Here is a 27,630-nt window from a genome sequence, read left to right on the forward strand (position 1 = left end):
GCAGAGTGCGTTTTGGCCGCTCCCAGTTGCGCACTGGCTCCTCTGCTTGCGGCGGGGTGGGGCCTGGCAGGGAAGGTGGCGTGCGCAGGCGCAGAAGCGGCTTCGGGCGCGTGAGGGGCGCTGGGGACCGGAAGTTGGAGCGATTCCGGCTGTTAGTGAGGTGAGGGTGGCGGGGCGGCTGTGCGGGGACGTGGCGGCGGAGGCGGCGGGTGTCCGACCGGCTTGGGTAGTTGGGGAGCGAGCCGAGGGGTGGGGAGGGAAGTTCCAACATGAGAACATGTGTTGGAGGTGACATGGGGCCCGGGAGAAGCGGACGGAGATGGAGCCTGAGCGCCCCAACAGCACCTGGGCGACACAGAGGCTCGAAACTGGAAGAAATGGGAGCCACGAAAAGAAGCTCGGAGAAGCTGAGGGACCGAGAGACGGGGAGGCGGAGAGAGGACGGAAGCCGCAAACTGGGGCCGTGGGGGACAAGGAGCTGATGGGGTCCCCCCCAGAGCGCCTCCCAGAGGCTGCAGAGAAATGTGGTCGCACCGTGAACTTGGGGAGGTGGGAAACTAGCGAACAGAAAGAGACTGAGGAAGAGGGCGGTTCAAACGGAGGAACAAAACACTCGTTGACCTTAAAAGTTATTTTACCAGCCAAAATGGGTTTACTTGGGGATAACTGCGAGTTGCAATTTGGGACAAGCCAGCTACAGCAAAAACCATTGGCTAGTCCAACCAAAGAGAAGATAATTTTATGGAGAAGGAGGAGGAAGTTGGGAGGGGTTGTTTTGAATGGAAAGTAGGTTGGAGAAGAGCAAGAGTTCAGGGTGTTGATGGTTTCTCTTTGGCTGAGTTGCTGGGGTGGTCGCTTTCTTGTGGGAGATGCAGCTGTACCTCCTTCCCTGTTGGCACCTGTAATTGATGATTCTTTCCTGTCGGCAATTCTCTTGGAGCCTATAATTGACAGTTCTTCCAGTACTAACCGCAGGAGAGCTTCCCCCATCCTTCTGGCCTCCCAGCTCCATCTTAGATTTCTCTTCATTAGTGGTGAGAGGCTGATAGATAGAGATGGAGGCAGTGGAATAGGGAGAACCTGGCAAAAGCTGATGGAGGGACTGAGAAAGGGGAAGAGCCGCCAAGGGAAAGCGACTTGGAGAGAAAGCCGGAGGTGGGAAGTGAGTGAGATAGATGGGAACTGGGTGATTAGGGCAGACCAGTGAAGAGAGCCATCCGGAGTGTGGAGAAATGGGGCTCGATGGAGAGAGGGTGCATTTGGTAAACTTGGAGAGCAAAGAACTGAAAAGACAGTGTCAAGTTTAAAAGCCAGACCACGGAGAATCACACTGAGAAGATGAAGAGGAATAAATGGGAGCCTGGCTCCCTGGATTTGAATCCTTGTCTCACTGTGTACTTAACCTGTCGTTGGCTCAGTACAATAGGGAGTGATAATAGCACCTTTTTTTTTTTTAAGATTTATTTTAAAGGAGGGAGGGGCAGAGGGGGAGAGAGTCCAGCGATGTGGAGCTTGATCTCATGACCTGAGTTGAAACCAAGAGACACTTAACCAGCTCTACCACCCAGGTACCCCAAATAGCACCTTTTTAACACGAGGAAAGTGTAGCTGTGTGTATGTATGTAGTTGTGCATATAATATACATAGGTGATTTAGAATAGTACCTGGTAAGTGAGGAGCGCTGTTAGCTAGTAAAGCGTCAGAACTGGGAGACAAAAGGTTAGGTGGGGAAATGCAGATGAATAGTCATCCACTGCCCCTGCTTGTGTTCCCTCTCTCGCTGTGTCCCTCTCTGTGTGCCTCAGGGAGAGGCAGTAACAGAGACTGGGAACTGGAGAGAGACAAAAATGGAGCGTCAGGAAAAAAAAAAAAACGACTGAACAAGCAAATGAGAAAGTCAGTTGGAGAACCGACGAGGAATGGAAAGGGTCAAATGGAGAGGGCTGGTTGGAGAGAATATCAGACCTGAAGATAAGAGAAACGACGAGAGACGCAACCAGACTATGAGAGGGAAGAGGGGTGAGCATGGTGAGCTGAAAAAAACAGGCTGAGACATGAGGATGGACAGCCAGAGAGGGGAGAGCTCAGAAGCAGAGAAACTCTGCAAGCCATCACCAAGAGACCCAGAGATGGTCAGAGACACTGTGGCAGAGAATCGAGGGGACCCAGGAAATCTACAAGGTTGAGACTCGAGAGCCATGGTACTCAGTTGGGCCCACGTGCGCATAGGCAGCTTGCAGCTGGGAGGAATGCTCTTCATTTCATTCCGGATCCTTTTCTCGGGATCCGGGGCTCAGTATCCATAGCCTTCTAAGGCCTTTTCCTCTTACTGCCTCCCCTCCAGCAGGAGTTACCTATGAAGCCACTCTAGCATCACCTAACCCAGGTGTTTACCGGAAAATGTGCTCCCATGGGAAACCACTCCGCCAGCTCACAGGTGCTTCATCAGCAGAAACCCCCTTTCTGGCTCTAATTACTCCCAGGGATGGCCTGAGTTCCCCCCTGAGACTGCAGAGATCGAATCTCTGAACTGTGTTCCATGATGGCCCTGAGAGACTGCAGGGAGAGTAGATGAAAGCATTGCTAATTCCAGACGAAGGCGAATTGTGGCCTTTTTTTTTTTAATTTATTTATTCTAGAGGGGGTGGGGGAGGGGCAGAGGGAGAGAGAATCTCAAGCAGACTCCCTGCTGAGCATAGAGCCTGGTGTGGGGCTCGATCCCATGACTCAGATCATGACCTGAGCTGAAATTAAGAGTCAGACACTTAACCAAATTAGCTACCCAGGAGCCTCAAATTGTGGCCTTTTGAGTGTAGTTTTCCAGGCTGTATGCCCTGGTTCCTGTCACTGATTTTCCATGTTAGTCATCACTGGGAGAAAGAGTGGACTTGAATTCTAGTTACTATTTAGCTCCTCTGTCCCAGGCTAGGCGATAAGCATTGCAGTGTTTGGAAGTAGGTATTATCCCCATTTTATGGGTGAAGAAAACAGCCTCAAAATAGTTAATTTGCAGGTGGCCACACATCTAATAAATGATGAAGATTCGGAGATTCGGAGATTCAAACCCAGGTCTGCCTGACTCCAAAACCTATACCAAGGAAGGTTCTGAACGCTCTTAAGGTCATAAACTTCAAGAATCTGAGTGATGGGCTTCACTCCAGAAAATTGTACATACGTTAGGACTTAGGCAGCTGAGAGAAAACCAACTTTGCCCAAAAGACATTTTCTTGTGTAGCTGAGAAGTGAGTGTTGGAGTGGACTAAGCCAAGCTTCTCTCTCTCTTCCACTTCTCTCCTCCTAGTTCCTCAGTGGCCGTCCTGGTGCGTCCTTCATTGTGCCCATGCACAGGCTTTTCTCTAGGATGGGTTTCTAGGAAGGACTCTCGGGTTCAAGAGCTACTACTAGAGACAGCTGCGGGTTGATACGTCATCCTAGTGTAAATGCCAGAGAAAGGCCGTGATTGGCTCCCTGTGGGTCATGTGTCTGCTTCTCGCACCAATCAACGGTTGAAGGAGGAGGAGTCGGGTGCCGTGATGGGCCAGGCCTTTGTCGCTTGCCCAAGCAGTACGGGTTCTCTGACTTGGAGCCATCAGAACCGTGTGGAATCCAGGAAGGACTGCTTTTCAAAGGTGGGGAGAGGGGGGATGGTGGGTGCTGCTACCAGAAAAGGAAGGAAGGAAGGGATGTGCCAGGCAAGCAAAGACAGCGTCTAACCTAACACTTGCAAAATTGTGCACTTGATTTCAAAGCGTCCCTAGATGTCCTGAAGCTCAGGGACCCCAGATGAAGAACACTTGCCTTACTCTTCATTATACCGCACCCCTTTTGTGTCATAGCCGCTCGTGACAAGGTTCTGCTGTCGATTGGCCCCGTGACCCACCCTCCTTCAGGTTTCAGCTCAGACATCTCTGGGCATCCTTCCCTGACTCCCAAGCATGTTCAGGCAGCTCCTGTGGGCTCCCACGGCCCAGTCACTGGATTGTCTGTCTCTCGCCTGTGACCACGACCACATGTGAGGGCTCAGGATGGCCTTACTCATATTATCCGTCCTAGTCCAGTGCTTCCAGAACAGCAGGCTTTCAGGAAATGTTTCTAAAAATGAGTATCTTCTATTCTCTCCTCCAGGCATTCCGGACCTGAAAACCCAGGATGGACTGGTGTCTGTCCCAGAGATCACTGCAGGAGTTGTGAGGGGCCCTGGGTGTCGCCAGCTTGAGCCAGGTTCCTGGGCACTTGCTCTGTCACTGCCTGTGGTCGTCCTGGACCATCGACGAGGAGGGACATTGTCTCTTTGAAGAGAGCGTGGTTCCTTATTCCAGACACTGGCTTCTTACTGTGACTTGGAGATAGCACTGATAGCATGCCTCCTCCCAGAACGGAGGAGGGCGGGGATCCCCGAGGCCGACACTGGGGTCCCGGGGAGGAGGAGGCCCCCGAGAAATGGGACTGGAATTGTCCAGAGACACGTCGCCTCTTCGAGGATGCCTTTTTCCGCGATGAGGATTATATACGCCAGGGTTCTGAGGAGTGCCAGAAGTTCTGGGCCTTCTTTGAACGCTTGCAGAGATTCCAGAGTCTCAAGGCCACCAGCAAGCGGGAGAAAGACCCCGTGTGTCGCAAGCACAGCGTCCCAGCCCTGGCTGACCTGCCTCGCACTTACGACCCACGCTACCGCATCAACCTCTCGGTCCTGGGCCCCGACACCCGCGGCTCCCGGGGGCTGGGCAGGCAGCCCCCCGAGAGAGTTGCCGAGTTCCGCCGAGCCCTGCTGCACTACCTGGACTTCGGCCAGAAGCAGGCGTTCGGGCGGCTGGCCAAACTGCAGCAGGGGCGGGCGGGGCTTCCCATCGCCCAGTACGGGAACCGCATCCTGCAGACGCTGAAGGGGCACCAGGTGGTGGTGGTGGCCGGGGACACGGGCTGTGGCAAGTCCACTCAGGTGCCCCAGTACCTGCTGGCCGCCGGCTTCAGTCACGTGGCATGCACCCAGCCCCGGCGGATCGCCTGCATCTCCCTGGCCAAGCGTGTCAGCTTCGAGAGCCTCAGTCAGTATGGCTCCCAGGTGAGTGGGCCTTAACCAGCTCTCCGGTGTTTCCAGCGCGACCTCGAGGCGTAGGCTGTTGCCCCTATGGTCGTATCGATGAAAGTTAGCGGAGCACTTCCGGTTCTTCGAGAGACTGATCTACAGATTGACCTGAATATGGTCCAAACGAGAAAGGCACTAGCATTACCCATAACACTTTCTTAAATTTTTATTTTATTTTTGAGAGAGTGCGAGCGTGGGGAGCGGCCGAGGGAGAGAAAGAGAATCTCAAGCAGGCTCCACACCCAGTGCAGGGACCGATGTGGGGCTTGATCCCAAGATCATGACCTGAGCCGAAATCAGGAGTCAGATGCTTAACTGACTGAGCCACCCAGGCGCCCCCCTCCCAGTATGACACTTGTAACAGCAAAAAATTGGAAATGTCCTAAATCATTCGTTTTTTAGCAGCCATAAAAAAAAGAGTGAGGCTACTTCTTTATAATGATTTCTAGGGTTCTAATCCAGGCTCTGCCCCTTAAGAATCGTTATTGAAATTCTAATACTCTAAGCAGAAGAATGCGTATCCTATGTAGCTCAGTGAATTTTCACAAATTGAATTCATTTATGTAGCCAGCACCCCAGAAACCCTCTGTCCCCCACGTCCTCCCCGTTACTGCCCTGAGGCCCCAAGAGTTGTCACTATCCTGAGTGACAGATTATCTCTTAGATTATGACAGTTGAGTTAAAGAGGAAATACCACAGATCAATTTTGCCTCTTTTATTTACTTTTTATAAATGGAATCAAAAAGTGTGTTCTCTTTGGTGCCTGTCCTCTGTCGCCTGGTATTAGTTTTATGGGACTTGTCTGTGGTAGAGTGTGTGGGTGCACACTGTCCTACTGTTCTTTCTCGCTGCTGTTTGGTATCCCCTGGTGAAGACACCACAAGGCATTCGTCCCTTCTGCTGTTGACTGGAACTTGGGGCATCTCCAGCTTGAGGCTCTTGTGGAAAGGTGCTGCCATCAACATTCTAGAACATGCCATTTGCTGTCTGTCGGTACATATGTCCGTCAGGGCTATAGCCAGGAGTGTGACCGCCGACGCGTCAGATCTGCAAGAACGTCTAGCTTTAGTGGATGCTGCCGAGCCGCTTTGCGAAGTGGTCGTACCCATCCACACTCCCAACTGGTGCTGTGTTCTACACTTGTTACAGTTAATCTTTCTCGTTTTAGCTTTTCTGGGTGGGTGGATCGTAGTAGCACATTTTAATTTGCATTTCTCTGACAACTAAGGGTTGAACGTATGTATTGGCCATTTGGAGATCCTCTTTTCTGAAGTGTCTGTTCAAGTCTTTCTCCCTGTTTGTCTTTAGTGTTGTCTTTTTGTTCTCGATTTATGGGGTTTTATTTTATTTTTTTTTTTTAAAGATTTTATTTATTTGACAGCACAAGCAGAAGGAGAGAGAGGGAGAAGCAGGCTCCCTGCTGGGCAAGGAGCCTGATGTGGGACTCGATCCCAGGACCCTGGGATCATGACCTGGGCCGAAGGCAGCCGCTTAACCGACTGAGCCACCCAGGCGTCCCTGATTTATGGGGTTTTAAAGAGGAGGGAAATGAGTCCTTTGTAGGATTTGTGTATTGCAGATCTTGTCTCCTACTCTGTGAGTTGTCTTTCATTTTCTGAATGCTGTCTTTTGATGACGGTGTCTTTTTATTTAAATACTGTTCAGTCTGTCATTTTCTTCCTGTGGTTGGCACTCTCTGGGTTCTGTTTAAGGATTATCCGCCTACTTTAAGGACATAAGGACATCCTACGTTTTTTCCTAAGGATTTTTACCTTTAAAACTATAATTTATCAGAAATTGATGTGTATGTGATACGAGGTAGGGTTAAGATCATTTCCTCACGGGGCGCCTGGGTGGCGCAGTTGGTTGAGCGTCCGACTCTTGGTTTCGGCTCAGGTCACGATCTCAGGGTCGTGGGATCGAGCCCCATGTGGGGCTCTGCGCTCAGCGTGGAGTCTGCTTGGGATTCTCTCTCTCCTTCTCCCTCTGCCCCTCCCCACTGTGCTTTTTTCCTCTCTCAAATAAAATTTTTAAAAAAGATCATTTCCTCTCAGTACTGCTTTTAACTGTGTTTTGCCTTGGATGAGTGACCTCAGTTTCCCCATCAGTGAGGTGAGAATGGTGGTTCTTGCTTCTCACGGTGGCTGTGAGGATGAAATGAGTAGGGGGTGCCCATTCAGTGTTTACAGTAGTTCCCAGCAGAGTAGGGACTCAAAGAAAGGTGAACTATCCCCATGATCGTTAATTAGTATATACGCAAGGCTCTGTGCCGACACTTTATGTGCATGAGCACGTACCATTCTCCCAGCATCTGGGGGGGAAATGTCTCTGAGGCACGGAACTGCTCGCCCCGAGTCAGCGGCACTAAGCGGCAGAGGTGACATCCAGCCCCAAGCGTGCTGGACTCCAGAGTCTGATGGGGGCTGGGGAGCAGGGGCATTTGCTCAGATTTTCAGTTTGGGCGGATGCGGGCTGGTGCTCAGGCGCGGGCTCCTCTCCTGACCATCCCCCTCTCCCCCCAACTCAGGTTGGCTACCAGATCCGCTTTGAGAGCACGCGGACGGCAGCCACCAAGATCGTGTTCCTGACGGTGGGGCTGCTCCTGAGGCAGATCCAGCGGGAGCCCAGCCTGCCCCAGTACCAGGTCCTGATAGTGGACGAAGTCCACGAACGGCACCTCCACAACGACTTCCTCCTGGGCGTCCTCCGGCGCCTGCTGCCCAAGCGGCCGGACCTCAAGGTCATCCTCATGTCGGCCACCATCAACATCTCGCTCTTCTCCAGCTACTTCGATGGTGCTCCCGTGGTGCAGGTGCCCGGGAGGCTGTTCCCCATCACGGTCAGTGCTGCCCCCGCGTCCCCCAGTCCTCCCACCCGGTCTCTGGCCGGCCTGGACCTGTCCCTTCTCTCCTGCTCAGAGTCCCATCTTTCTGTGAAGGATATTCTTGCTCGTGCTCTCTCTTCTAAAGCTGCCATCTCCTGAGCATTTGCAATGTGCTGGGCAGGTGCTCGGTGCTTGTTGGAGGAGACCCAGTGATGTAAAGCTATGGGTTCGTTCCTCTTATATAACAGTCCTGCTGGTCCGGGCTGCTGGGCAGCTCTGTTGCATGTGGTCATTCAGGGACCCGGGCCCCTCCTTTCTCCTGCTCTACCATCGCACAGGGTGGAGCTGCTCAGTCTCCGCACTGATGACATTTTGGGCTGGATAATTCTTCGGTTGTGGGGGCTGCCCTGCGTGTTGTAGGATGTTTAGCAGCCTTCCTGGCCTCTTCCCACTAGCTGCCAGCGCCATTCTTCCCCCTCAGGGGTGACGGCCCAGAATGTCTCCAGATGTTACCAAATATCCCCTGGGGGCAGCACCCCCACCCCCCACCCTGCACCAAGCACCACTGTTCTAAGGAGCTGTCCAGGTCTGTCTGGTCAAAGCTTGCAGGAAGAGGGAAGGAGCCCTAGTCCAGGGAAAGGCCAGTTTGTCTTTAAGTTGGACGTAACCTTGCAGTTGTCTTGTTCTCCTCTCCGTGCCCATCTGGTGCAAGGTGGGGAGGGCTGGAAGGTGCTCGCTCTCTCGCTAGGGGACGGCGTGCCCAGGAAGAAAAGAGCAGAGTCTTTGGGGCCACTGTGGGTCTCGCACACCACTCGACACCCCCGACCTTACCCCGTCCCCACAGCGGTCCTGGGCAGGCCTGACTCCCCACACGTCCTTAACCTCCCACCCCAGGTCTTTGGTTTCTCCGGAAACTTCTACCCTGACCTTTGCCCCCTTTTGCTCTGGCCTGTTTGCTGTGGCTCGCATAGTGGTCTTGTCGGGGATCAGAGTAAAGCCGCTAGCGTGGGGGAGCTCACGAGGGCCCTCGCCACAGCCCTGGGGGGCCTGCGCCAGGGATTTCTGCCCCTGGGGGTAAAACGGAGGTTCAGAGATGCGGAGCGGCTGAGCCGGGACTGGAATCCTGCTGGGATCCCAGATGTGGCCCCGGGCCAGGCAGCTTCTCTTCGCTCTTTCGGATCCCCTTTCCCCTCCCCACCTGTCTGTCTCCCCGCCCCCCCACCCATGGGTGGCACTCGTGGACCCCTCCCGCCTGGCTTCCCGGTGGCCCTCCGAGACGGTCTGTGCCTGCTCTCTTTGTGTTTTGAAAGCCACTCCCTTCCCTCGCAGGGAGAGTTGGTAGGAGCCCCGGAGTTCCCAGCACCAGGAAACCGCACGGCTCCTTGTGGTTTTGGGTTCTAAATACCCATCTGTCTGTCTTCCGAGCAGCTGTAAAAAAGAGGGGGGGAGCATGCTGTCTGAGAAGTGATTTCTCTAGGCTTTTGATCCTGACTCCACCCTTAAAAATTCTGTTGTTGTTGAAGTTACCTGTCAAACCCGACGGAACGTGCGTGTCGCGCGTGGAGCTCAGCTAATTTTCACACTTCAAATACTTGCATGCGGCCGGCACCCGGACTGCAGAACCTCGGACGTCCCCAGCGCCCCAGAAGCCTGGTTACCCCCATACGCTGTCCTTTTGGGACGTCCTCCTCTAACTAACTCGCTCGAGGGCGCCAGGTGCTGCCTGAGGGGTCCCCGCCGTCTCCCGCAGCCTGGGGTCTCCCTGCCCTGTGGCCCTGTGCTCGGGTGACAGGCGCGCCCCTGCCCGGGGCCGTCTCCCCGCAGGTCGTGTACCAGCCACAGGAGGCGGGGCCAGCAGCGTCCAAGTCCGGGAGGCTGGACCCTCGGCCTTTCCTCAGGGTCCTGGAGGCCATCGACAGCAAGTACCCCCCCGAGGAGCGGGGCGACGTCCTCGTCTTCCTCAGCGGCATGGCAGAGATCAGCTCGGTCCTCGAGGCCGCCCAGACCTACGCCGGCCGCACCCAGCGCTGGGTGGTGCTGCCCCTGCACAGCACCCTCTCCGTGGCCGACCAGGACAAGGTACCACGTGTGGCCAGGCCGGGGGGGGGCGGGGCGTCTGGCTGTATGGGGGGGAGGGGAGGCCCGATTCGAGCACAGGTGTGGAGGTGGGAGTCTGCGAGCTGGGTGTGGGGAAGGGTCGGGAGGGGGCCGTCAGAGAGGCCGTCGGGTCACCCTGGTAGTTGTTTGTTGCCGTGTAACAGAGTCCCCCCAAACCTAGCAGCTTAGAAGAGTAAGTGTTCACCATCTCACATCACTCCCGCAGGTCAGGAGGTCGCGAGAGGCTTCGGCGGGTGCCTCCGGCCCAGGCTCTCTCCGGAGGCTGCAGCTGAGGTGCGGGCTGCCATCCGAAGGCTTGCCCGGGGCTGGAGGGCCCTCCTCTAAGAGGGCTCACTCACATGGCGGGCTGTTGGCTGGGGGCCTCAGTTTCCCTCCACGTGGGCTGCTTGAGTGTCCTCCCAGCATGGTGGCTGGCTCTCCCCAAGAGACCCAAGCAGACACCACAACGTCCTTTATGGCCTGGCCTTGGGCATCACGGCCCGTCATGTCTGCAGTGTCCTGTTAGTTGACCTGGGCTGCTCTGGTCAGGGGGAAGGTACTGGATGAGGGTGTGGATCCCGGGAGGCGAGCCGCACTGGGGCCTTTGTGGAGGCTGACTACCACGGTTCTCTGGGGCGGGGGGGGGGGGGGGGGAGGCCCTTCAGGTCACAGTCAGTCATTGGTTGATTGAAGAAACCACCTTTGAGCACCTCCTTAGTGCCTCCCCTTGCGCCAAGGGGGCTCTTTGGGACACACTGGGAGCCAAGATATGGCCCTTCCCCTCGAGTAGCTGCCGGTCTGTGGAGGGAGCTGGCAAGCAACGATAATTTACAAATGGAAAAGGAAAAGTTCTGGAAACAGGCACAGCTCTGTGAGAGCACAGTTGTGGTGGATTCAGGGAAGGCTTCCTGGAGGAAGAAACTTTCAAAACTGAGACCCGAGAAAGCCCCAGCCTAGGAAGGGGGCAGGGAGAAGAGTGTCCTGGCTAAGGTGTGTGGAGCATTGCTGGGTGCCGGCCAGAGTGGGCAGCTGTGTGCACGCCTGGCCTCATTTAGACCTTCCAGCAGCCCTGTCTGCCAGGGGCCGCTCTTACCCAGGACAGACACAGATGCTGGGGCCGAGGCACTCGTGCAAAGTCACGTAAGTGGCCGAGCCAGGCTTTGGAACGCGGTAGTTTGGCACCAGAGCCCACGCTCTTAACCAGAGGTTGCCAACTTCCTGTAAAGGGCCAGGGAGGACAAAGTTGTAGGTTTGTTTATTTGAGAGAGAGCATGAGCAGGGGGAGGGGCAGAGAGAGGGAGAAGCAGACTCCCTGCTGAGCGGGGAGCCCGACATGGGGCTCCATCCCAGGACCCCGGGATCATGACCTGAGCTGAAGTCAGACGCTTAACCGACTGGGCTACCCAGGTGCCCCCAAAGTCATAGGTTTTGTGAGCCATTTCGTCTCCGGCTCTCCTCCACTCTACCATTGCAGCAGGAAGGTGGCCGCAGACTGCCCCAGGTGAGCCTGTGCTGTGTTAAAACTTGATTCACAGAAAACAGAAGGCTGGTTCTGGCCCCCAGGCCTAGTTGCGGGCCCCCCACTCTTGACCACTGTGTTTGTCTCTTGGGCCTAAGAGAAGGGCTTGTGCAAAGGGCCTGTGGTGAGAGAAAGGTGGGGCCCCTGGGAGACCACCTGCAGGGTGTCTGGGGTCCAGACTGTGATGGGGAAGGCAGACCGGGTGGCACTGAGAGGTGGGCAGGCCTAGGCCGCAGGGCCTTGAAGACCCAGTGTGGTGCTTGGGCTTTGTCCTGAGTGCTCCTGGGAGCCCTGGGAGGGTTCTGAGCAAGGTGGGGAGCAGTGCCAGTTTGTGCTTTAGCAGATCCCTCTGCTGTGTGTGATCATGGATAGGAGGCCAGAGACCAGGGAGGAGGCTGGGGCAGGACCTGGGTGGGAAGCGAGGGCCTGGACCAGGGCAAGGCTGTGGGTTTGGGGAGAACGGAATGAATTTCGGAAACGTTCAAGACGTGCAGGTGTGGCTGGAGGGGGGAGGGGCAGGGGAGCCAGGACAGCCCAGATTCCTGGCCCACGTGGAGTGGTGGATGACGAGCCGTCTCTGAGATGGGGACCCGAGGAGGAGGAAGGTGTTCAGTGGGAGGCGCTGAGGCTATTCGAGATACTGTAGGTGGGTGTGACATGCCCGTGGGCCAGCCAGGAGTCGTCAGGGAGGCCACCGGACACGGGTCAGCAAGGGTCAGCTAGTCTCAGATGTCACCTCCTCCTCTGCCCCCCCAGGTATTTGACGTGGCCCCCCCTGGAGTTCGGAAATGCATCCTCTCCACCAACATCGCCGAGACTTCTGTCACCATTGATGGGATCCGCTTTGTAGTCGATTCTGGTGAGAGCTGCTCCCCGCCACCCCTCAGGCCCTAGAGAGAAGTGTGGGGTCTGGAGATGTGCAAGTGCAGTCAGGGAACTCTGGACCAAAGCAGGGAGTAGGGGGCCTTAGGGCCGTGGGGCAGCGGCAACATCTTCTCAGACATTCCAAGCTTGCTCCTGCCTCAGGGCCTTTGCACTTACTGTTGTCCCTGCCAAGAGCAGTCTTTCTCCAGATATCCACAGGGCTCACGCCCTCATTTCAGGGCCTGCATAAATGTGCCGCCATCAGAGAGGCCTACCTTGTCCACTTTTGTGATCCCCCCTCCTCCTGCCGCTGTTGCTTTCCTTATGAGACCTGTTGTTCCCCAGAATATGGGCCTTATATTTCATATCTGTTGACCTATTTCTTTTCTGTCTTCCCAACTGGACCGTTGTCTGGGAAGTCAGCGTAGCGTAGCGGTTGGGAGACGCTGGGGCCAGCCTGGCTATGTGACCAAGGTCGTGTCACTGAGACCATGTGTGTTTGCTCATTTGTAAAATGACAAGAGTAGCAGAGCCTCCCTCGGGTTGTGAGGATTCAGCGAGTGAATTCTTCCCCTGGGTCCTGCGGATGGTGCCTGGCGCCGAGCGAGCACTGTGTTAGCAGTGAGCTTGTCATACCGAACCTGGGACACCGTCTGCGGTGAAGCATTCCGTCACTTTACGTACCATCAAAATTTAAAAATGCCGGCCATTAAATGTGGACGTGGCTTTGCTCTCAAGGTGCGCCCCGTTTTCAGAGACTGTGCAAGTGGACAGAGTTGGTCTTAGAGTCGATGAACTCTGTTCTGTTCAGCCCCGGGACAGCAGGGACAGCGATCACGGCGGCGCCTCGCACGCTGCCTGGCACACAGCAGGTGCCTAATAATAACAGTGGGACAACGGGCTGCTGGATACCCAGGCAAGAGATGGGGGAGTGAGGAAACAAAAGGCTAAATCAACGAAGCGTCAGGGTCGAGGCTAAACAAGCTCCCGGTCTGCGTCAGTGGAATGAAGGAGGCGAGGGCGTCAGGGACCGAGCGGAGGGGCCCCCCGCGCCCCGTGGCTGCCGCACCGAGTCTCCCATCCCCGTGCAGGGAAGGTGAAGGAGATGGGCTACGACCCGCAGGCCAAGCTGCAGCGGCTGCAGGAGTTCTGGATCAGTCAGGCCAGCGCCGAGCAGCGGAAGGGCCGGGCTGGCCGCACGGGCCCCGGGGTCTGCTTCCGCCTCTACGCCGAGTCCGACTACGACGCCTTCGCCCCCTACCCCGTCCCCGAGATCCGGAGGGTGGCGCTCGGTGCGCTGGTGCTGCAGGTAAGGCCTGGGCAGGGAGGGGCCTCAGCCGGGACCCAGCCTGGGCTTTCGGGGCCGGGAAGGGCACGGGGGCTCATGGCTTCCAAACGTGCGAGCCCCCTGGCGAGGGGAGGGTTGTCCCCGGGTCCACAGGCTCGTGGGAAAAACCTCGTGACTCCGTCAGAATGCCTTCGGCTGGGACAGAAAATCCTCCCGGAAGTGGCTCTTGAAACCGGGGTTTCTCCGTACGTTTTATGTCCTGGCTCTTCGCTCATTAGTCAGCTTTGCTTCCATCAGGCAGCTGCGCCAGATGGGCCCACTGGCCGAGCGCCGACACCAGAACCTCGGTCCTCGGGCTGCTGGGCGGTTTCTTTTCTTTGGGGACCCAGGCCCCTTCCCTGTGTGGCTCCGGCGGAGGGGAGGGAGCGTGGGAGGGTTGGAGGGCCAGGCCCCTCCACTCGCCTTGCCCTGGTTAGTGCTCACACCCGCGGCCGGTGTGGGCTCTGGGCTCTGGGCTCGGGCAGAAGAGGAAGGGCCGACGGCTTCCACAGCAGGCTCCCCCGGGCGGCAGCGGCCGGGAGCACCAACCGGCCCCCTCCCTGTGGGTGATGCACCCTCGTAGTTCCTGTTTTGACGTTAATGATGTTGGCCAGGGACAAAGATCTGCACCCAAGGGCCTGGAGCAAGCAGGCAACAGGGCCTGGATTGGGCCCGCGTGACGTGGGAGTAACTCACTCCAGCCTTGATTTCATTTTTCAAAAATGCTGCTTGGGGCCCACTGTGTGAGTTCCTGACCCGTGGGGCCTGACCGATACGGACGCTGGACCGTTTCACAGCGGAGCAGTCCCCAGATGGGGAGGCGGCAGGCTCGGTTGTGTAAGTGGGTCAGTGAAGTCCTACGGGGCTCGGGCTCGTTCTAGCCTTTTCCATCTTCCGTCCGTCAGCGGCTCTTCCAAGCACAGTGATGGCAAAGGTGACGCTGGATAGAGAGCGCTTGCCTCGCCCTTGCTGTGGGCCAGGCGCCGTGCTCGGTGTGTAGAACTGTTTGGATCCCCGCAAAAACTAGACGGGAGGTAGTCTTATCGTCCCAGTTTCTGGACGAGGAACCAGTCGCACAGAGACGTGATTTAAGTTGCCCCAGGTGTGTCCCAGGCGGTCAGAGCCCGGGTTCCATCTGGGGCTGTTGCGCTCCGAGCCGGCCTCATGCGTGCCACCTGGCTGTGGCAGCCGGGACATCACCACCGCCTCGACCATCCAGAGGCAGAGGCAACAACTGCCCCTCCGCGTGGGTCTCCTTTTTAAGACCCCGGGCACCTTTCCCTGAAGGCCCCTGGCCGCTCTCCCATCCCGTCTCGTCGGCAGCACTGGGTCATGGGTGTCTCCTGGTTGACCTGGAAATGCCCAGGGCCGTGGCCTTGGCTGAGTAGCTCAGAGCGGGGATTGCTGGCCCCGGCTACACAGTAGAATCATGTAGAGAGCTTAAATTAAAAAAATCTGGCCTTACCCCTCACCCAGAGCTTCTAACGTGAAGGTTTTTTTTTTTTTTTTCATGGGCCCTGGGTGTTTGTCCGGGCAGCAGGGAGGGAGGTGGACCGGCTGCTTGCTGGGTGGCCAGCCCGAGCTTGTGGTGCCCGCCGGATGAGGCCCAGGTCAGCAGATGACCTCGCAGCAAGGTTGGCTAGAGCCCCTGGGCCCTCTGAGCTTCCTTCCCGCTCTCTCCCGGCCCGTGAGCTGCCACGCCCACCTTTCCTCCATTCGGTCCAGAGAGGGGATGGTTGCTTCCGCCTTGCCAGGCCCGGTGATGGGTGCCTGCTTTACTTGATTCCCCCACACGCTGCTGCCCCTCTGGACCTCTGAATTAATGAGGATCCACTTTGGTCCACGGTGAGAGAAACCCAACTCAAACACCGTGAGCAGAAAAGAGGATTTCACGAGGTTGTGCATCCATCGTGGGGGGTGGTCTGGCTTAGGAATGACTGAGGACTTCTTCATCTGCTGTGCTTGGGCTAATCTCCAGGCAAGGGAAAAATAATCCCAGCAGCTCTGGGCTTCCACGCTGGCCCCTCACAACCAGAGAGGAAGCCAGAACTTCTCTCTCCCACTGTCCATTTGCAAACGTCCCTGGGAGGATCCTGATTGGCCCAGCTCAGGTCCCATACTCATTCCTTGCTCGGTTGCTGTGTTGAGGGGCTGAGAAACCAAGATTGGTCCAGCTTAGGTCCTGTGGCTTGCTGTGCGGCCAGGGTCCGGGAGAAGAGGTGCTGGACAGACAGACAGACAGTGGCCCTTCTCCCCTGCCCCGTGCAGAGGGCCTTGGCATTGGGAGTTTTAAGGTAGCATGAGTTTGTGATCTGTGAGCCCCCGGCCAGTGCTCCACAGTAACTCCCGTGTCCCCCATTCCTGGGGGGCTCAACTATCATTCCAGATGAAGAGCATGAACGTGGGGGACCCACGAACCTTCCCTTTCATCGAGCCCCCACCACCAGCCAGCCTGGAAACGGCCATCCTCTACCTCCGGGACCAGGGGGCCCTGGACAGCTCCGAGGCCCTCACCCCCATCGGGTCCCTACTGGCCCAGCTGCCGGTGGATGTTGTGATTGGTGAGGACTTCCTTCAGAGTGGTCGCCCAGGGCGCTGGGAGTGGCTGCGGGGACCGTTCACGCTCTGAGCGACTCGTAGGGCCGGCCTGTTCCTTCTCTGGGCCCCGTCGGTTCGGTCACGAGTTCCCTGTTCCGGGCGCTGGGGTATAGCAGTAAACAAACAGGCCCCTCTCTCCCCCACACACCCTGTTCCCAGCTCCACCCTGGTGTCCCCTCTCTTGGTGTCGTAAGGATGTCAACATGGCCTGCCTCTTCCTCTTGCTCATCTCTGAGTCATCCCTGCCCCTTCTGAGAAGCTCGCTGACTGACGTGTGTTCTGGTCTGATTCTCCTGACTCGAGACCTTCTAGAGGCTCTGTGGCCCGCAGAGTATTCCCAGGCGAGCAGGACTCCTTGTGGCACTATTGGCTGGGCATGATGCTCCCCAGAACCTTCTGCCCATGTTAACATCATTAACATCCCCATCAGTGCACCATCCTGGAGCTTCAGGGGGGACAGGAGCCTGGGGACCACCGACCCTGAGGGCCTCTCGTGGTTATGAAGGTGGTTCTGTTTGTTTGGGGACACAGGGCTAGAGCAAGGGGAATCCGATCTGAGAAGAAAAAGAACGTTCTGTGAGCATTGGCCATGTGTCAGTGAAAGGCTCTGTGGGCCTTCTGTCATTTCACCCTCAGCTGGGGAGGGGAGGGCCTTTGGTCACCCCTCCTGTACAGACGAGGAAGTTGAAGGTTGGCCAGGGACAAAGATCTGCACCCAAGGGCCTGGAGCAAGCAGGCAACAGGGCCTGGATTGGGTCCGCGTGACGTGGGAGTAACTCACTCCAGCCTCAGAGACAGGTTGTCGCTCACTTGCTCAGGGTCATGCTGTGGGCAGAGCTGGGAGGCACCCCAGCCAGGCGGACACTGTTGGTCCCCAAGCCCCGCGGGGACTCAGTGCCGGGAGGCTCCGGGCCCGGATGGCTCAGTCACCGTGCTTCGTCTGTGCCAGGTGGGGCGCCGAGTGCTTCCCGGTGCGGCACGGTCCGTTCTCACGGCAGCCAGACGCCGCCGTTAGCCCATTTCACCGACGGGAAGACAGAGGCGCAGAGAAACGGAGGGACTTGCCCAAGGGACAGAGCTAGAGGGTTCTGGGACAGCCTCGTTTTCTTGCCCAGCTTTATTTTACGAGGCTAGATGTGTAACAGGAACTTTCCAGAAAGGCAGCCAAGGGGACCAGAGAAGTTGAGTCAGACGCGTGTTACGCAGGCCGCTGAGCACGGGGCAGGCAGGCGAGGGCCTGGTGGTGCGGACCAGGGGCCTGCTGCTTCCATCTTTCCCTGTCTTCCCTGCTCCCACTCCCCCACTTCCCCTCTCCCCCCACCTCCACCTTGAATTAAACGAAGATGGCAGGAGAGGGTCCAGCGGAGGCAGGCGCGGAAGTCAGTGCCCGCGGTGTGCTGGGCCGGCTGTTGGGGCTCATGTGGAGTCCCGTTCTGGAGGGAGGAGGGAGAGACCGCGGGGGGTCAGAGCGAGTGCCGGAAGGAACACGAAGCCAGGAGGGGGGTATGGGGGCGTCCGTTGTAGAGAGGAGAGCCAGGTGGGTGGGGGCAGTGCTGCCGACAGCAGCCAGCTCTCAGACAGTGCCCACCTGGGGCCCGAGGCAGTGAGACTGAGGTGACCTCCGGCCTACAGATGGGGAAACTGAGGCCTTGCCCAAACTCACGTGACTGGGAAGCAGAGTGTGGGCTTGATTCTGTCCCTGTGGCTCCCGTGGCCTTTGCGGGCCAGGTGGAGGGGGTTTGGGGCTGGCTGGGGGTGGGGGGTGGCCGTCCCAGAGCCCAGGAGGCTCAGCTCGGTGTCCGCACACCTCTTTCCCCGCCCTGCCAGGGAAGATGCTGATCCTGGGCTCCATGTTCCACCTGGCGGAGCCCGTGCTCACCATCGCGGCTGCCCTCAGCGTCCAGTCGCCCTTCACCCGCAGTGCCCAGAGCCACCCGGAGTGTGCGGCGGCACGGCGGCCCCTGGAGAGTGACCAGGGGGACCCCTTCACGCTCTTCAATGTCTTCAACGCCTGGGTGCAGGTGAGGCCGGCGGCGGGGCCACCCCGTCTGTGACATTCTGCGTGGGGCCAGGGGAGGCCCGCTACCCCGCCGAGGACCCCTGAGCCCTCTGCAAACTGGAAGGGCCCTGTCTCCACCATTCATTCCCAGGGCCCAGCCCCAAGGGGAGGCTGGTTGGTATTTTTTTAAAGATTTTTATTTCAGAGAGAGAGAGAGTGTGCATGTACAAGTGTGGGGGAGCAGCAGAGGGAGAAGCAGACTCCCCACTTAGCAGGGAGCCTGATGCGGGGCTCGATCCCAGGATCCCGGGATCATGACCTGAGCCGAAGGCAGATGCTTAACGACTGAGCCACCCAGGCACCCGAGGCTGGGGTTTTATTTATTTATTTATTTATTTTTTTAATTTTTTTTAAAGATTTTATTTATTTGAGAGAGAATGAGAGAGAGCACATGAGAGGCGGGAGGGTCAGAGGGAGAAGCAGACTCCCTGCCGAGCAGGGAGCCCGATGCGGGACTCGATCCAGGGACTCCAGGATCATGACCTGAGCCGAAGGCAGTCGCTTAACCAACTGAGCCACCCAGGCGCCCGAGGCTGGGGTTTTTAAAGCGCTGAATAAAAGCCCTGCCACCCAGGGGAGGGCCACACACTCCTAGGGTGGCACGTGTATATCCAGCACGTGCTCTGGGCCTGGCCCTGTGCCGGGCAGTGCTGGGGACTGCTGGTGACTAAAAGCACGTGGCCCTGCCCTCCTGGGTTGCACAGTCCCGTGCAGAGAGGCAGACCTGTCCCCGGACTGTGACCACCGAGAACGGGCTGTGATGGGCAGTCCAGGGGATGTCTGACCCGGTGTGGTCTGCAAGGGCTTCCTGTAGGAGGGGCGGTGGCGCTGAGACCTGGAAGAAGAAGGAGAACACACGTGTCCCTGCCTCTTATTCTTCAGGGGCTGGTGTTTGGGCCTGTGCTGGGGGCGTCTGGGCACTGGGTCAGCCCCTGCACCCTTCCCCAGCCGGCTAGGCCCTGACCCCCTGGTGTCCGGTTTCCCACCCAGGTGAAATCCGAACGGAGCAGAAACTCACGCAAGTGGTGCCGCCAGCGGGGCGTAGAGGAGCACCGGCTGTATGAGATGGCCAACCTGCGGCGCCAGTTCAAGGTGAGGCTCGGGACCAAAGCTGGGAGGCTGGGTGGGGGAGGGGCAGTGAGTGCGGGTACACCACCCCTTTCCTTCTCTGATGGAGCAATCGGAGTCCCACCCTACACCCACCTCCCGCAACCCTCAGACACTCAGACGTGGGGTGGCCTGGGTGAGTCAAAGGGGGTGGAAGTCCAGGAGGGCTTCCTGGAGAAGTGGACAGGGTCAGCGGTCACATGCTACATCCTCACGAAGAACCTGGCCGCCTGGAGCAGGGGTGCTGAGCTCTGTGAGGCAGCAGGGGGCAATGGCTGGCACATCAGATCCGGAGCGGACGTCCCCGTGGCAAGTCCCAGCTCCGTCATTCACTAGCAGTGCGATCCTGGGCAAGTTCCTGCACGGCCCTGGGCCTCGGCCTCCGTGCCGTCCTCTGAGGATTGAATGAGTTAATACACGAAGAGCCTTTAGGACAGGGCGAGTCCCTGGTGTCATCACTGCCCGTGATGGCGGATGGCCACACTGAGGCCCGGAGGGGGTGGTCACCTGACCGCGGCCTACCATGCAATTTTAGGAGCCCCCCCCCGGCATCGGGGACCGCGGATGTTCAGGCCGTTCTCGGCACCTCACTCTGTGCTGGCCTGCGGACCCCGAGAGGGTAGTGAGAGGCAGGGGCCCCTCTCTCTGTGTCACACAGACACGACGTCCCGTGTCCTCCAAAACAGAGGGGCCGGTGGGTGGCAGGCCCTGTGTCCCTCACCCGGGCCCCCCCCCCCCAGGAGCTGTTGGAGGACCACGGGCTGCTGGCCCGGGCGCAGGCCACGACACCAGGCGACAGCTGCCGTCGGCTGCAGCAGCGCCGCGAGCGCAGGGCCCTGTACCAGCTGAAGCGGCAGCACGAGGAGGGCGGGGGGCGCCGGCGAAAGGTGCTGCGGCTGCGGGGGGACCTGGACGGCGGCTCCAGCGACGAGGACCAGGGGCCCGGCGACGGCGTGGACATCCAGGTGGGCTGCGCTCTGCTCAGGAGACCCGGCTCGTGGACAGGACCTGGGCCCCGCACTCGGCAGCACCCTGGGGTCCACGTGTCCTAGCGCCAGCCCCTTGGGTACCGGGCTGGGCCCCCCAGGAACCCACCATCCCCCCCCACCCCGCGCTCCCCCCAGGACGTGAAGTTCCAGCTGCGGCACAGCCTGGATCAGCTGCAGGCGGCCACCGGCTCAGCCCAGGACCTGACGCGGGACCAGCTGGCCCTGCTCAAGCTGGTGCTGGCCCGGGGCCTCTACCCGCAGCTCGCCGTCCCGGATCCGTTCAACAGCAGCCGCAAGGACTCGGACCAGGTGGGCCTCCTCCGTGCGCGTCGTCTCTCAGCACGCCTTCCCAGCCCTGCTCGGTGCTGAGGACTCGGCGGCTATGGGACCAGTCCTGGCCCTGCCCTCCCGGGGCTCCGGTGCAGTGTGGGGGGGTCAGGGAAGGCTTCCTGGAAGAGGGGACTTCTGAGTGGAGACATGGACGGGGGAATCTGGCCGAGAGAGTGGAGGAGAAGGGTTCTGGGCAGTGGAGGAGTAGGTCCTAGGGCCTCTGTCACCTGGCGTCCGCCTTTGGCCTCTGCAGATGTTCCACACGCAGTCCCAGCAGGGCACCGTGCTGCACCCCACGTGCATCTTTGCCAGCAGCCCCGAGGCTCTGCACACGCAGGAGCGGGAGGCCGGGGCCGGCCAGGCCAGCCGAGGTACTGTGAGCGCAGGCGGGGAGAGCAGAATCCCTCGGGAGGGGAGGGGCGGAGGGACAGGGACCTCGGGGTGTCCCTCACCCTCTGGGGTTACCCCCTGGCTCCCACCCACAGTCTGCCTCTGCTGGGGCTGCCGACATGGGAGCGGCAGGTGTGGGGCCTTCGGGGTCCTAAAGCCAGACCTCTTGGGGAGTCGCTCCCACGCGGAGCCCCCCCCCCCCCACCGTGGCGGTGGCAGCGGCAGCTGATGGGGCACTGTGGCCACACCCCCGGAGGCCGGAGCTTTTCGTGAGTAGAGGGGACCTGTCCCGTGGGCCCTGTGAACACCCCGGCTTGGTCCTGCCCCGGGGGGGGCTCCCCTGGCCGCGGGGGCACGGAAGGCAGCGTCCAGGCGCTTGGCCCGAGGGAGCAGCTGGCTGAGGCCGCAGCAGGCCAGGCGGGGTCCCGGCCGGGCGCCCTCCCCAAAGCACAGGCACGAGCTCTGGGACGCAACTCCTCTCTGTCCTTGTTTGTAAACAAAGTAACCACATTAAAATGTCAACGTTAACCCCAAAAGCTAAGGTTTATGATTTTAAACATCAAAGGTAGAATTTGAAACTTTGCTCTCAGATCTTTAACTGTTGTAAATTCCTAGACAGTTCATCCTCTTCCTGTTACGTTGTTTTTTCCCTTTATTTTTTCATTTTGAAAAATCCCAGACCCCATCCAAGTAGAGAATGGGACGAGCCCTTGGTACCCTCACCCAGCTTCCTGCCACCCCGTGTCTTCCGTCACCTCACGTTTTTCTCCTTTTTGCTGGGATCAGATCCCAGACGTCCTATCGTTTAGAAGTGTAAAAATAAGGACTTTTTTTTTGCACCACGAGAACGCTATCGCACCTAACGAAAGTAGCAGTATTTCTTAATGTGTGTAAATGGCCCTGGGGGGACTGGCAGCCCTTGGGGGGACAGACCAGCGCAGGGGCTGCTGAGGGTAGGAGATCGGGTGGCGGGTGCCCTGAGCTGCCCTGTGGACTGTTTCAGATGACAAGGACAAGATGAGCAGCAAGCACCAGCTCCTCGCCTTCGTCTCCCTGCTGGAGACCAACAAACCCTACCTGGTGAACTGCGTCCGCGTCCCCGCTCTGCAGGTGGGTCCCAGCCCCGCGCAGCCCGACTCGCAGGTCTATGACGACTGTGTCCCCGGGGCAGGAGGCCGGGGTGGGCCCGAAGAGCTGCCCTCCCCCAGCTGGCTGCTGGCTCTGCATTCGTGTCTGCATTCCGTAAGCACTTGCTGAGACCTGCTGTGTGCCCCGGACCTGTTGCAGGCAGTGAATAAGACCAGACCCGGTTCCCGCTGTCCCAGAGCTCACGTCCAGCTGGGGAGGATGGTAATAAGGACAGTAAAGCAGTGTTCCATGATATGTTAGCAGATGAGGAATATTTGGGGAAAATGAATAGGGTAAGGGGGTTGGGGGGGGGGTGAGGGTAGGGAACAGGCTATAATATGAAGTGATCAGAGTTTGGGCTTCATCGAGAAGGTGCAGTGGAACAAGGGAAGAAGGGAGGGAAGGAGCCACAGAATACGTAGGGAGAAGAGTGTCTTGGAACAGCAAGTGCAAAGGCCCTGAGGCACACACATGCCCACCATGCCCAGGGAACAGCTGGACCAGAGGTGGTGAAGGGACGAGTGGCTGGAGCTGGAGTCAGAGAGATGAGGTCGGAGAGGCTGGAACCCCCACCCCCCGGAGGGTTTGAGCAGAGCTGGAACAGGGTCCGATGTGGGGCAGTAGCAGGAGCCCAGCAAGGAGGCAACTGCAGTCATCTGGGGAGGAGAGGGTGGTGGCTGGCCCCGGGTGGAGGCCGAGGACACGCTTGGGTTGCGGATAGATCGGGGTATGTGTCTGGAGCTAGGAAGGGAGAGTCCTGCCGGCATTAGCTGCCCCACCCCGTGAGTTCTGCACGCCGCCACGAGCCTCGGGGGGCATGTTGCTTGTCTGAGCCGCACAGTGAGCAGGGGACCGAGCCAGAGCTCCGGGGCCCCACGCCACACCTCATGGCTCCTCTGCCCGTCAGCTGGGGGTCCCCGTGACCAGGCCCCCTCGCTTCAACCCCGGGGAATGCAGAGGGAAGGGAGAAAGCCCGCGGGCTCCCTGAGCCTCCGGAGATTTTGCTGGCGCCGTGCTCTCCGCCTGCGCCCGGAATGCTGACTCGAACCTGCTCGGTTCGTCTTCACTCAAACACGATCGAGCAGCTGCCTGGCACCAGGTGCTGCTCCCTGATCTAGGTGCTGGGGATGCGGTCGTGACCGGAATCCCAACACGGCCCGCATCCCTGGGGCTCCCAGAGGCGTGGGGGAGGCAGACAGTAGACAGAAACACCAAGAAATAGGGGCGAGAACGCCAGGTGCCCCCAGCAGCGCTAGAGAGGAGCAGAGCGGGGTCGCGGGGCAGCGGGGCGGCGCCGGGTGGGACTTCGGCGAGGAAGCAAGGATTCAGAGCGGAGGTCCTCCGCCGCACGCTTGGGGTCTGATGGGGCGTCTCTCCCACACACAAAAGGAGAACAGCAGGTGGAGCAGATCCGTCCCTGTGTCCCCCCAGCAGTCCGCTACAATAGCCGGGGTTTTTTCCATTTCCCGACGCATTTTAAAGTAAACGGGCTGGAGTCAGGGCCCTCAGCATCTGTCCGTCAACTAGTGTTCAGTTCTTGTTTGTACATTTTGAGGGTAAAGCGTAGGTAATTGACACGTCCAAACGGGAGGGACGCCGAGCGAGGAGGTGTTGACAGAGCATCTGTGTCAGCTCAGCCCTCTGGTGACACGGGAGGATGACCCTGACTTCTTAGAACCTAGTACAGTTTACTCTTTAACCTTGGTTGGTCTGTCCAAGTACCAAGTTCGTTCTGTGGGGGCAGGGACCCTCGTTTGCAGCCGAGGCTGGAAGGGGGCCTGGCACACGGCAGGGGGGTGTAGTAGTTTAGTGGGAGGTGGACACATGAGGTCCACGGACAAGTAGGGGGAGGAATGAAGGGTGGGCAGGGGTCTGAGCTGGCCTCCTGCCCCGCACACCCACTGTTGACCTCCTGTCCCCTCTCTTCCAGTCCCTCCTGCTCTTCAGCCGGTCCCTGGACACCAATGGGGACTGCTCGCGCCTGGTGGCCGACGGCTGGCTGGAGCTCCAGCTTGCGGAGAGTGAGAGCGCTGTCCGCCTTCTGGCAGCTTCCGTGCGGCTCCGGGCCCACTGGGAAAGTGCCCTGGACCGGCAGCTGGCCCGTGAGGCCCAGCGGCGGCGGCCAGAGGTGGATGAAGAGGAGGCGGCGGCTCCGGTGGACCACAAGGAGGTGGCAGAGCTGAGCAGGGACCTGTTGCAGTTTGCGGCATCCAAGGTACGTGCCGCCTGGGCCAGAGGGAGCGCCCGCCACGGGGCTTCAGAGTCCAGAAGGCCTGGCTTCCAGCTCCTTGTGGGGGTTTGCAAACTGGACAGGCCGAGGACAAGCCCAAGGTCACACAGCAGGGGAGGGGCAGAGCAAGGATTTGACCCCGGGAGCCCAGCTCCATAGACCGAGCCATTAGCCCCTGCGGGCCCCTCCCCACCAGTTCAACATGCATTTATTGAGCACCCACTGCATGCGCTGTGTGAGCTACCCTCAGTAAGAGTTAAGGGCGTGCAGGCCGGGGAAGGAAGCTGTAAGTAGCCATCCGTTCACGGAGGGCACCGGGGAAGATCAGTTCCCCACCTCGTCAGCGGGGAGTTGGGAATTGCTCCTGATTCTACTGCGTGCGGATGGGGCGCAGAGAAGGGTGTGCACCAGAGTGATTTCCTGGAGCGGTGGGTCCAGGGAGCCAGGGCAGGGGGATCGGACCAACGTGCCGGGTGAGGATGGGCAAGGTGGCCCAGTGGCACGTCTGGTTGTGGTCCCCCAGGTGACAGGGAGCAGAGAAGGGGCACCAGGGCGTGTGTTAGACAAGCCTGTGGTAGCCAGGGTCTGAGACTGTTGTGATTGACTTAAGCAGTTGGCCCTCTTACTGAACCGTCCAGGGTCTCATTTCAGGCACAGCTGGATCCAGGTGCCCCAACAGTGTCTCCCTGAGTCGATCTCTCCTTTCCTGTCCTTCCTTCCCCAGGTTCCCTACAGCCTCCGGCGGCTCACAGGGCTTGAAGTCCAGAACCTATATGTGGGACCCCAGACCATCACCACTGCCCCCAGTCTCCCCGGCCTCTTTGGCAGTTCTCCCCTCTCCCCCCACCCCACTAAAGGGGGCTACGCAGTCACTGACTTCCTCACCTACAACTGCCTCGCGGTAAGCATGGACCCCACTTGACCCATCACCCCCCCGCCCCTGAAGATGGGATCTGAGGGAGTGCCGGCCTCCCCACCAGCCACGTCTCATCTTAGTGCAAGGACGTGGTTTCAGCATGGGGCCTCCCGACCCCGAGGGGTTCTGGGACGGGGCCACGTCCTGATGCAGCCTTCCTGCCCCAGAGCGACACGGACCTGTACAGCGACTGTCTCCGCACCTTCTGGACCTGCCCCCACTGTGGCCTGCACATGCCCCTGACGCCCTTGGAGCGCATGGCCCATGAGAACACGTGCCCCGAGGCCCCGCAGGACAGCCCCCCGGGTAAGAATGTGGGGGAGGCCGGGGCACTGTGTCCGCCCGCACCCCCGCGGTGGTTTCCTGCGAGGCTGGGCGTTCATCCGCTCGACACCTGGGGCCTGACAACCCCGGCTGGAGCCACATCAGGCTTTGTCACAGAGACCAGGAGCCGGGGATGGGAGGGCCCAGAGCGTCCCCTCTTTCTCATTCCGCTGTGTCTGTCGTTCTTTTCTCTGTCTCGGCCACGCACCCCCATTGTCACCCCGGGCATGCACCGCACACCTCCCGCCAGGGCTGGTCCGGGAGGCAGCAGTGGGTGTCCCAGGGGGTGACAGAGACACAAGAGACACAGAGTGAAGACTTGCCTGTGTGCATGTGTTAATCCAGGAAGGCTTCCCAGAGGAGGGAGAGCCCGGGGCCGGGAGAAAGCCTGAGCCCCCCCCCCCCCCAGCCTCGCGTCTCCTCTCTCCTAGGGGCTGAGGAAGCCACCCCCGCGCCCCTCCCGAAGGCGTCTGCCCTGCAGCGGCCCTACCACTGCGAGGCCTGCGGGGAGGACTTCCTGCTCACGCCCACGGACGTGCTGCGGCACCGGGCGAGGCACCTGTGAGCCCGCCCGCCGCCCCCGCCCGCCGCCCCGCCCGTCGCCCCCGCCCGGCACCAGGACTCCCGCCCGAGCCCAGCCCCGCAAGGAGGGGGTAGGAGTGTGTGAATAAAGTCTACGCGGCCTGTGCCCCGGGAGCCTGCCGCCGCCGCACGCTGGCCCTCCCCGCGGTCCGACTCCCGGCATCCGGGGCGCTGCGGGGCAGATGGGGGCGGGGGGGCCCGCAGGGACTTCAGATCCCAGGCAGAGGACCCTTCCCCCGCCGCTGCTCTCTCCTGAGTCTGTCCTCACGGGCCCTGCTTTTCCTCAGACTAGGGAGACCTGCGTCGTCTGTCTGCATGAGTCGCTTCGAGAACTGGGGGGTGGGGGCGGCCCGGTGGGTGGGGGCCCACATCTGACACGGTCCCCGGGGCCGTTCCTGCTGCCGGGTCCTTGGCAGTTCTCACTTGTCCCCTCCGACCCCCAGCCCGACCCCGCCGCACACATGAGAACCGCGGGGAAACCCCGTGAACCCTGGATGCTGGCAAATCCCACGGCTCCATTGAAAGAGAAAAGCGAAGGGTGCAGGTTCCCAAAGCTGGCTCCAGAAGGGGGAGAGAACTATGACGTCAGCATCGCACTAAGGCCCAGACGAAGAGCCCACCGCAGTGTCCTGTATGAACGCAGACGCAAAGTCCTCACCAAAAGTTTAGCCAGGCCTATTCCCGGGTCTGTAAAAAGGGCAGTAAGTCCATCATGGCCAAGTGGGGTTTGTTCTAGGAACCGCGTTGGTTTAACGTTTGAAGACCAGTCAGTGGGATTCACCATATTAAAAATAAAGCACATCGGACAAATTTCAACACCCTGGGGCCTCGGGTAAACCCCTCGACCTCTCTGCCCTACCGTTTTTCTCTCTGACCAATGAACACAGCCCCACTATTTTCAAATGGAACTCTTGGAAAGCTGTCATATTTTTTTCCCCCTGAGTCTGAGAGCAATGCATGGTTGTGTGGGGGCAGGGATCAGAGCCTAAATAGAAGCCACGGCAGGGGTTTTAACCAGGAAGGGGGTTACTACGGGGATGGGGGGCTGACGACAGCCCGGGAGGCTGGAGCGGCGGGCTCCGGGCCGGGCCCTCAGGAGCGACCCCCAGGACGACAGCACAGAACCCTCGGAGGCCGCCGCCGGGACCGCTGGGTGCAAGAACGCCCGGCCCCGGCCGGGACCCTGGGGTGTCTTCTGCACCCCCCGTCTCTGGAGGGGTCCGCCTGCCGGAACCTGCTCCGCGGCCAGAGTCCGGCTGC

General features: G+C 59.3%; 1 protein-coding gene across 6 annotated transcripts; it reads left to right on the plus strand.

The window, feature by feature from the left end:
• Positions 1–68: 68 nt before the first annotated feature.
• DHX34 (DExH-box helicase 34) lies at positions 69–27,278 on the plus strand. Of its 6 annotated transcripts, none has more exons than XM_078062839.1 (18): positions 213–2,437; positions 3,302–3,629; positions 4,126–5,062; positions 7,614–7,925; positions 9,735–9,989; positions 12,283–12,385; positions 13,482–13,699; positions 16,104–16,278; positions 18,143–18,336; positions 19,365–19,466; positions 20,222–20,446; positions 20,606–20,779; positions 21,054–21,171; positions 22,194–22,300; positions 24,249–24,533; positions 25,273–25,449; positions 25,632–25,770; positions 26,220–27,278. In XM_078062839.1, exons 3-18 carry the CDS (start codon positions 4,361–4,363, stop codon positions 26,351–26,353), a joined length of 3,420 nt encoding a protein of 1,139 aa, XP_077918965.1. In that variant the 5' UTR covers positions 213–2,437; positions 3,302–3,629; positions 4,126–4,360; the 3' UTR covers positions 26,354–27,278. The 6 variants fall into 6 exon arrangements, with proteins under 6 accessions (XP_077918967.1, XP_077918965.1, XP_077918970.1 ...); XM_078062844.1 differs by having other exon boundaries at positions 26,198–26,359; XM_078062841.1 differs by lacking the exons at positions 213–2,437; positions 3,302–3,629 and adding an exon at positions 69–160.
• Positions 27,279–27,630: the final 352 nt, after the last annotated feature.

Source organism: Halichoerus grypus, chromosome 15, assembly GCF_964656455.1.
Source record: "Halichoerus grypus chromosome 15, mHalGry1.hap1.1, whole genome shotgun sequence".
In the NCBI taxonomy this organism is placed as follows: Eukaryota; Metazoa; Chordata; class Mammalia; order Carnivora; family Phocidae; genus Halichoerus; species Halichoerus grypus.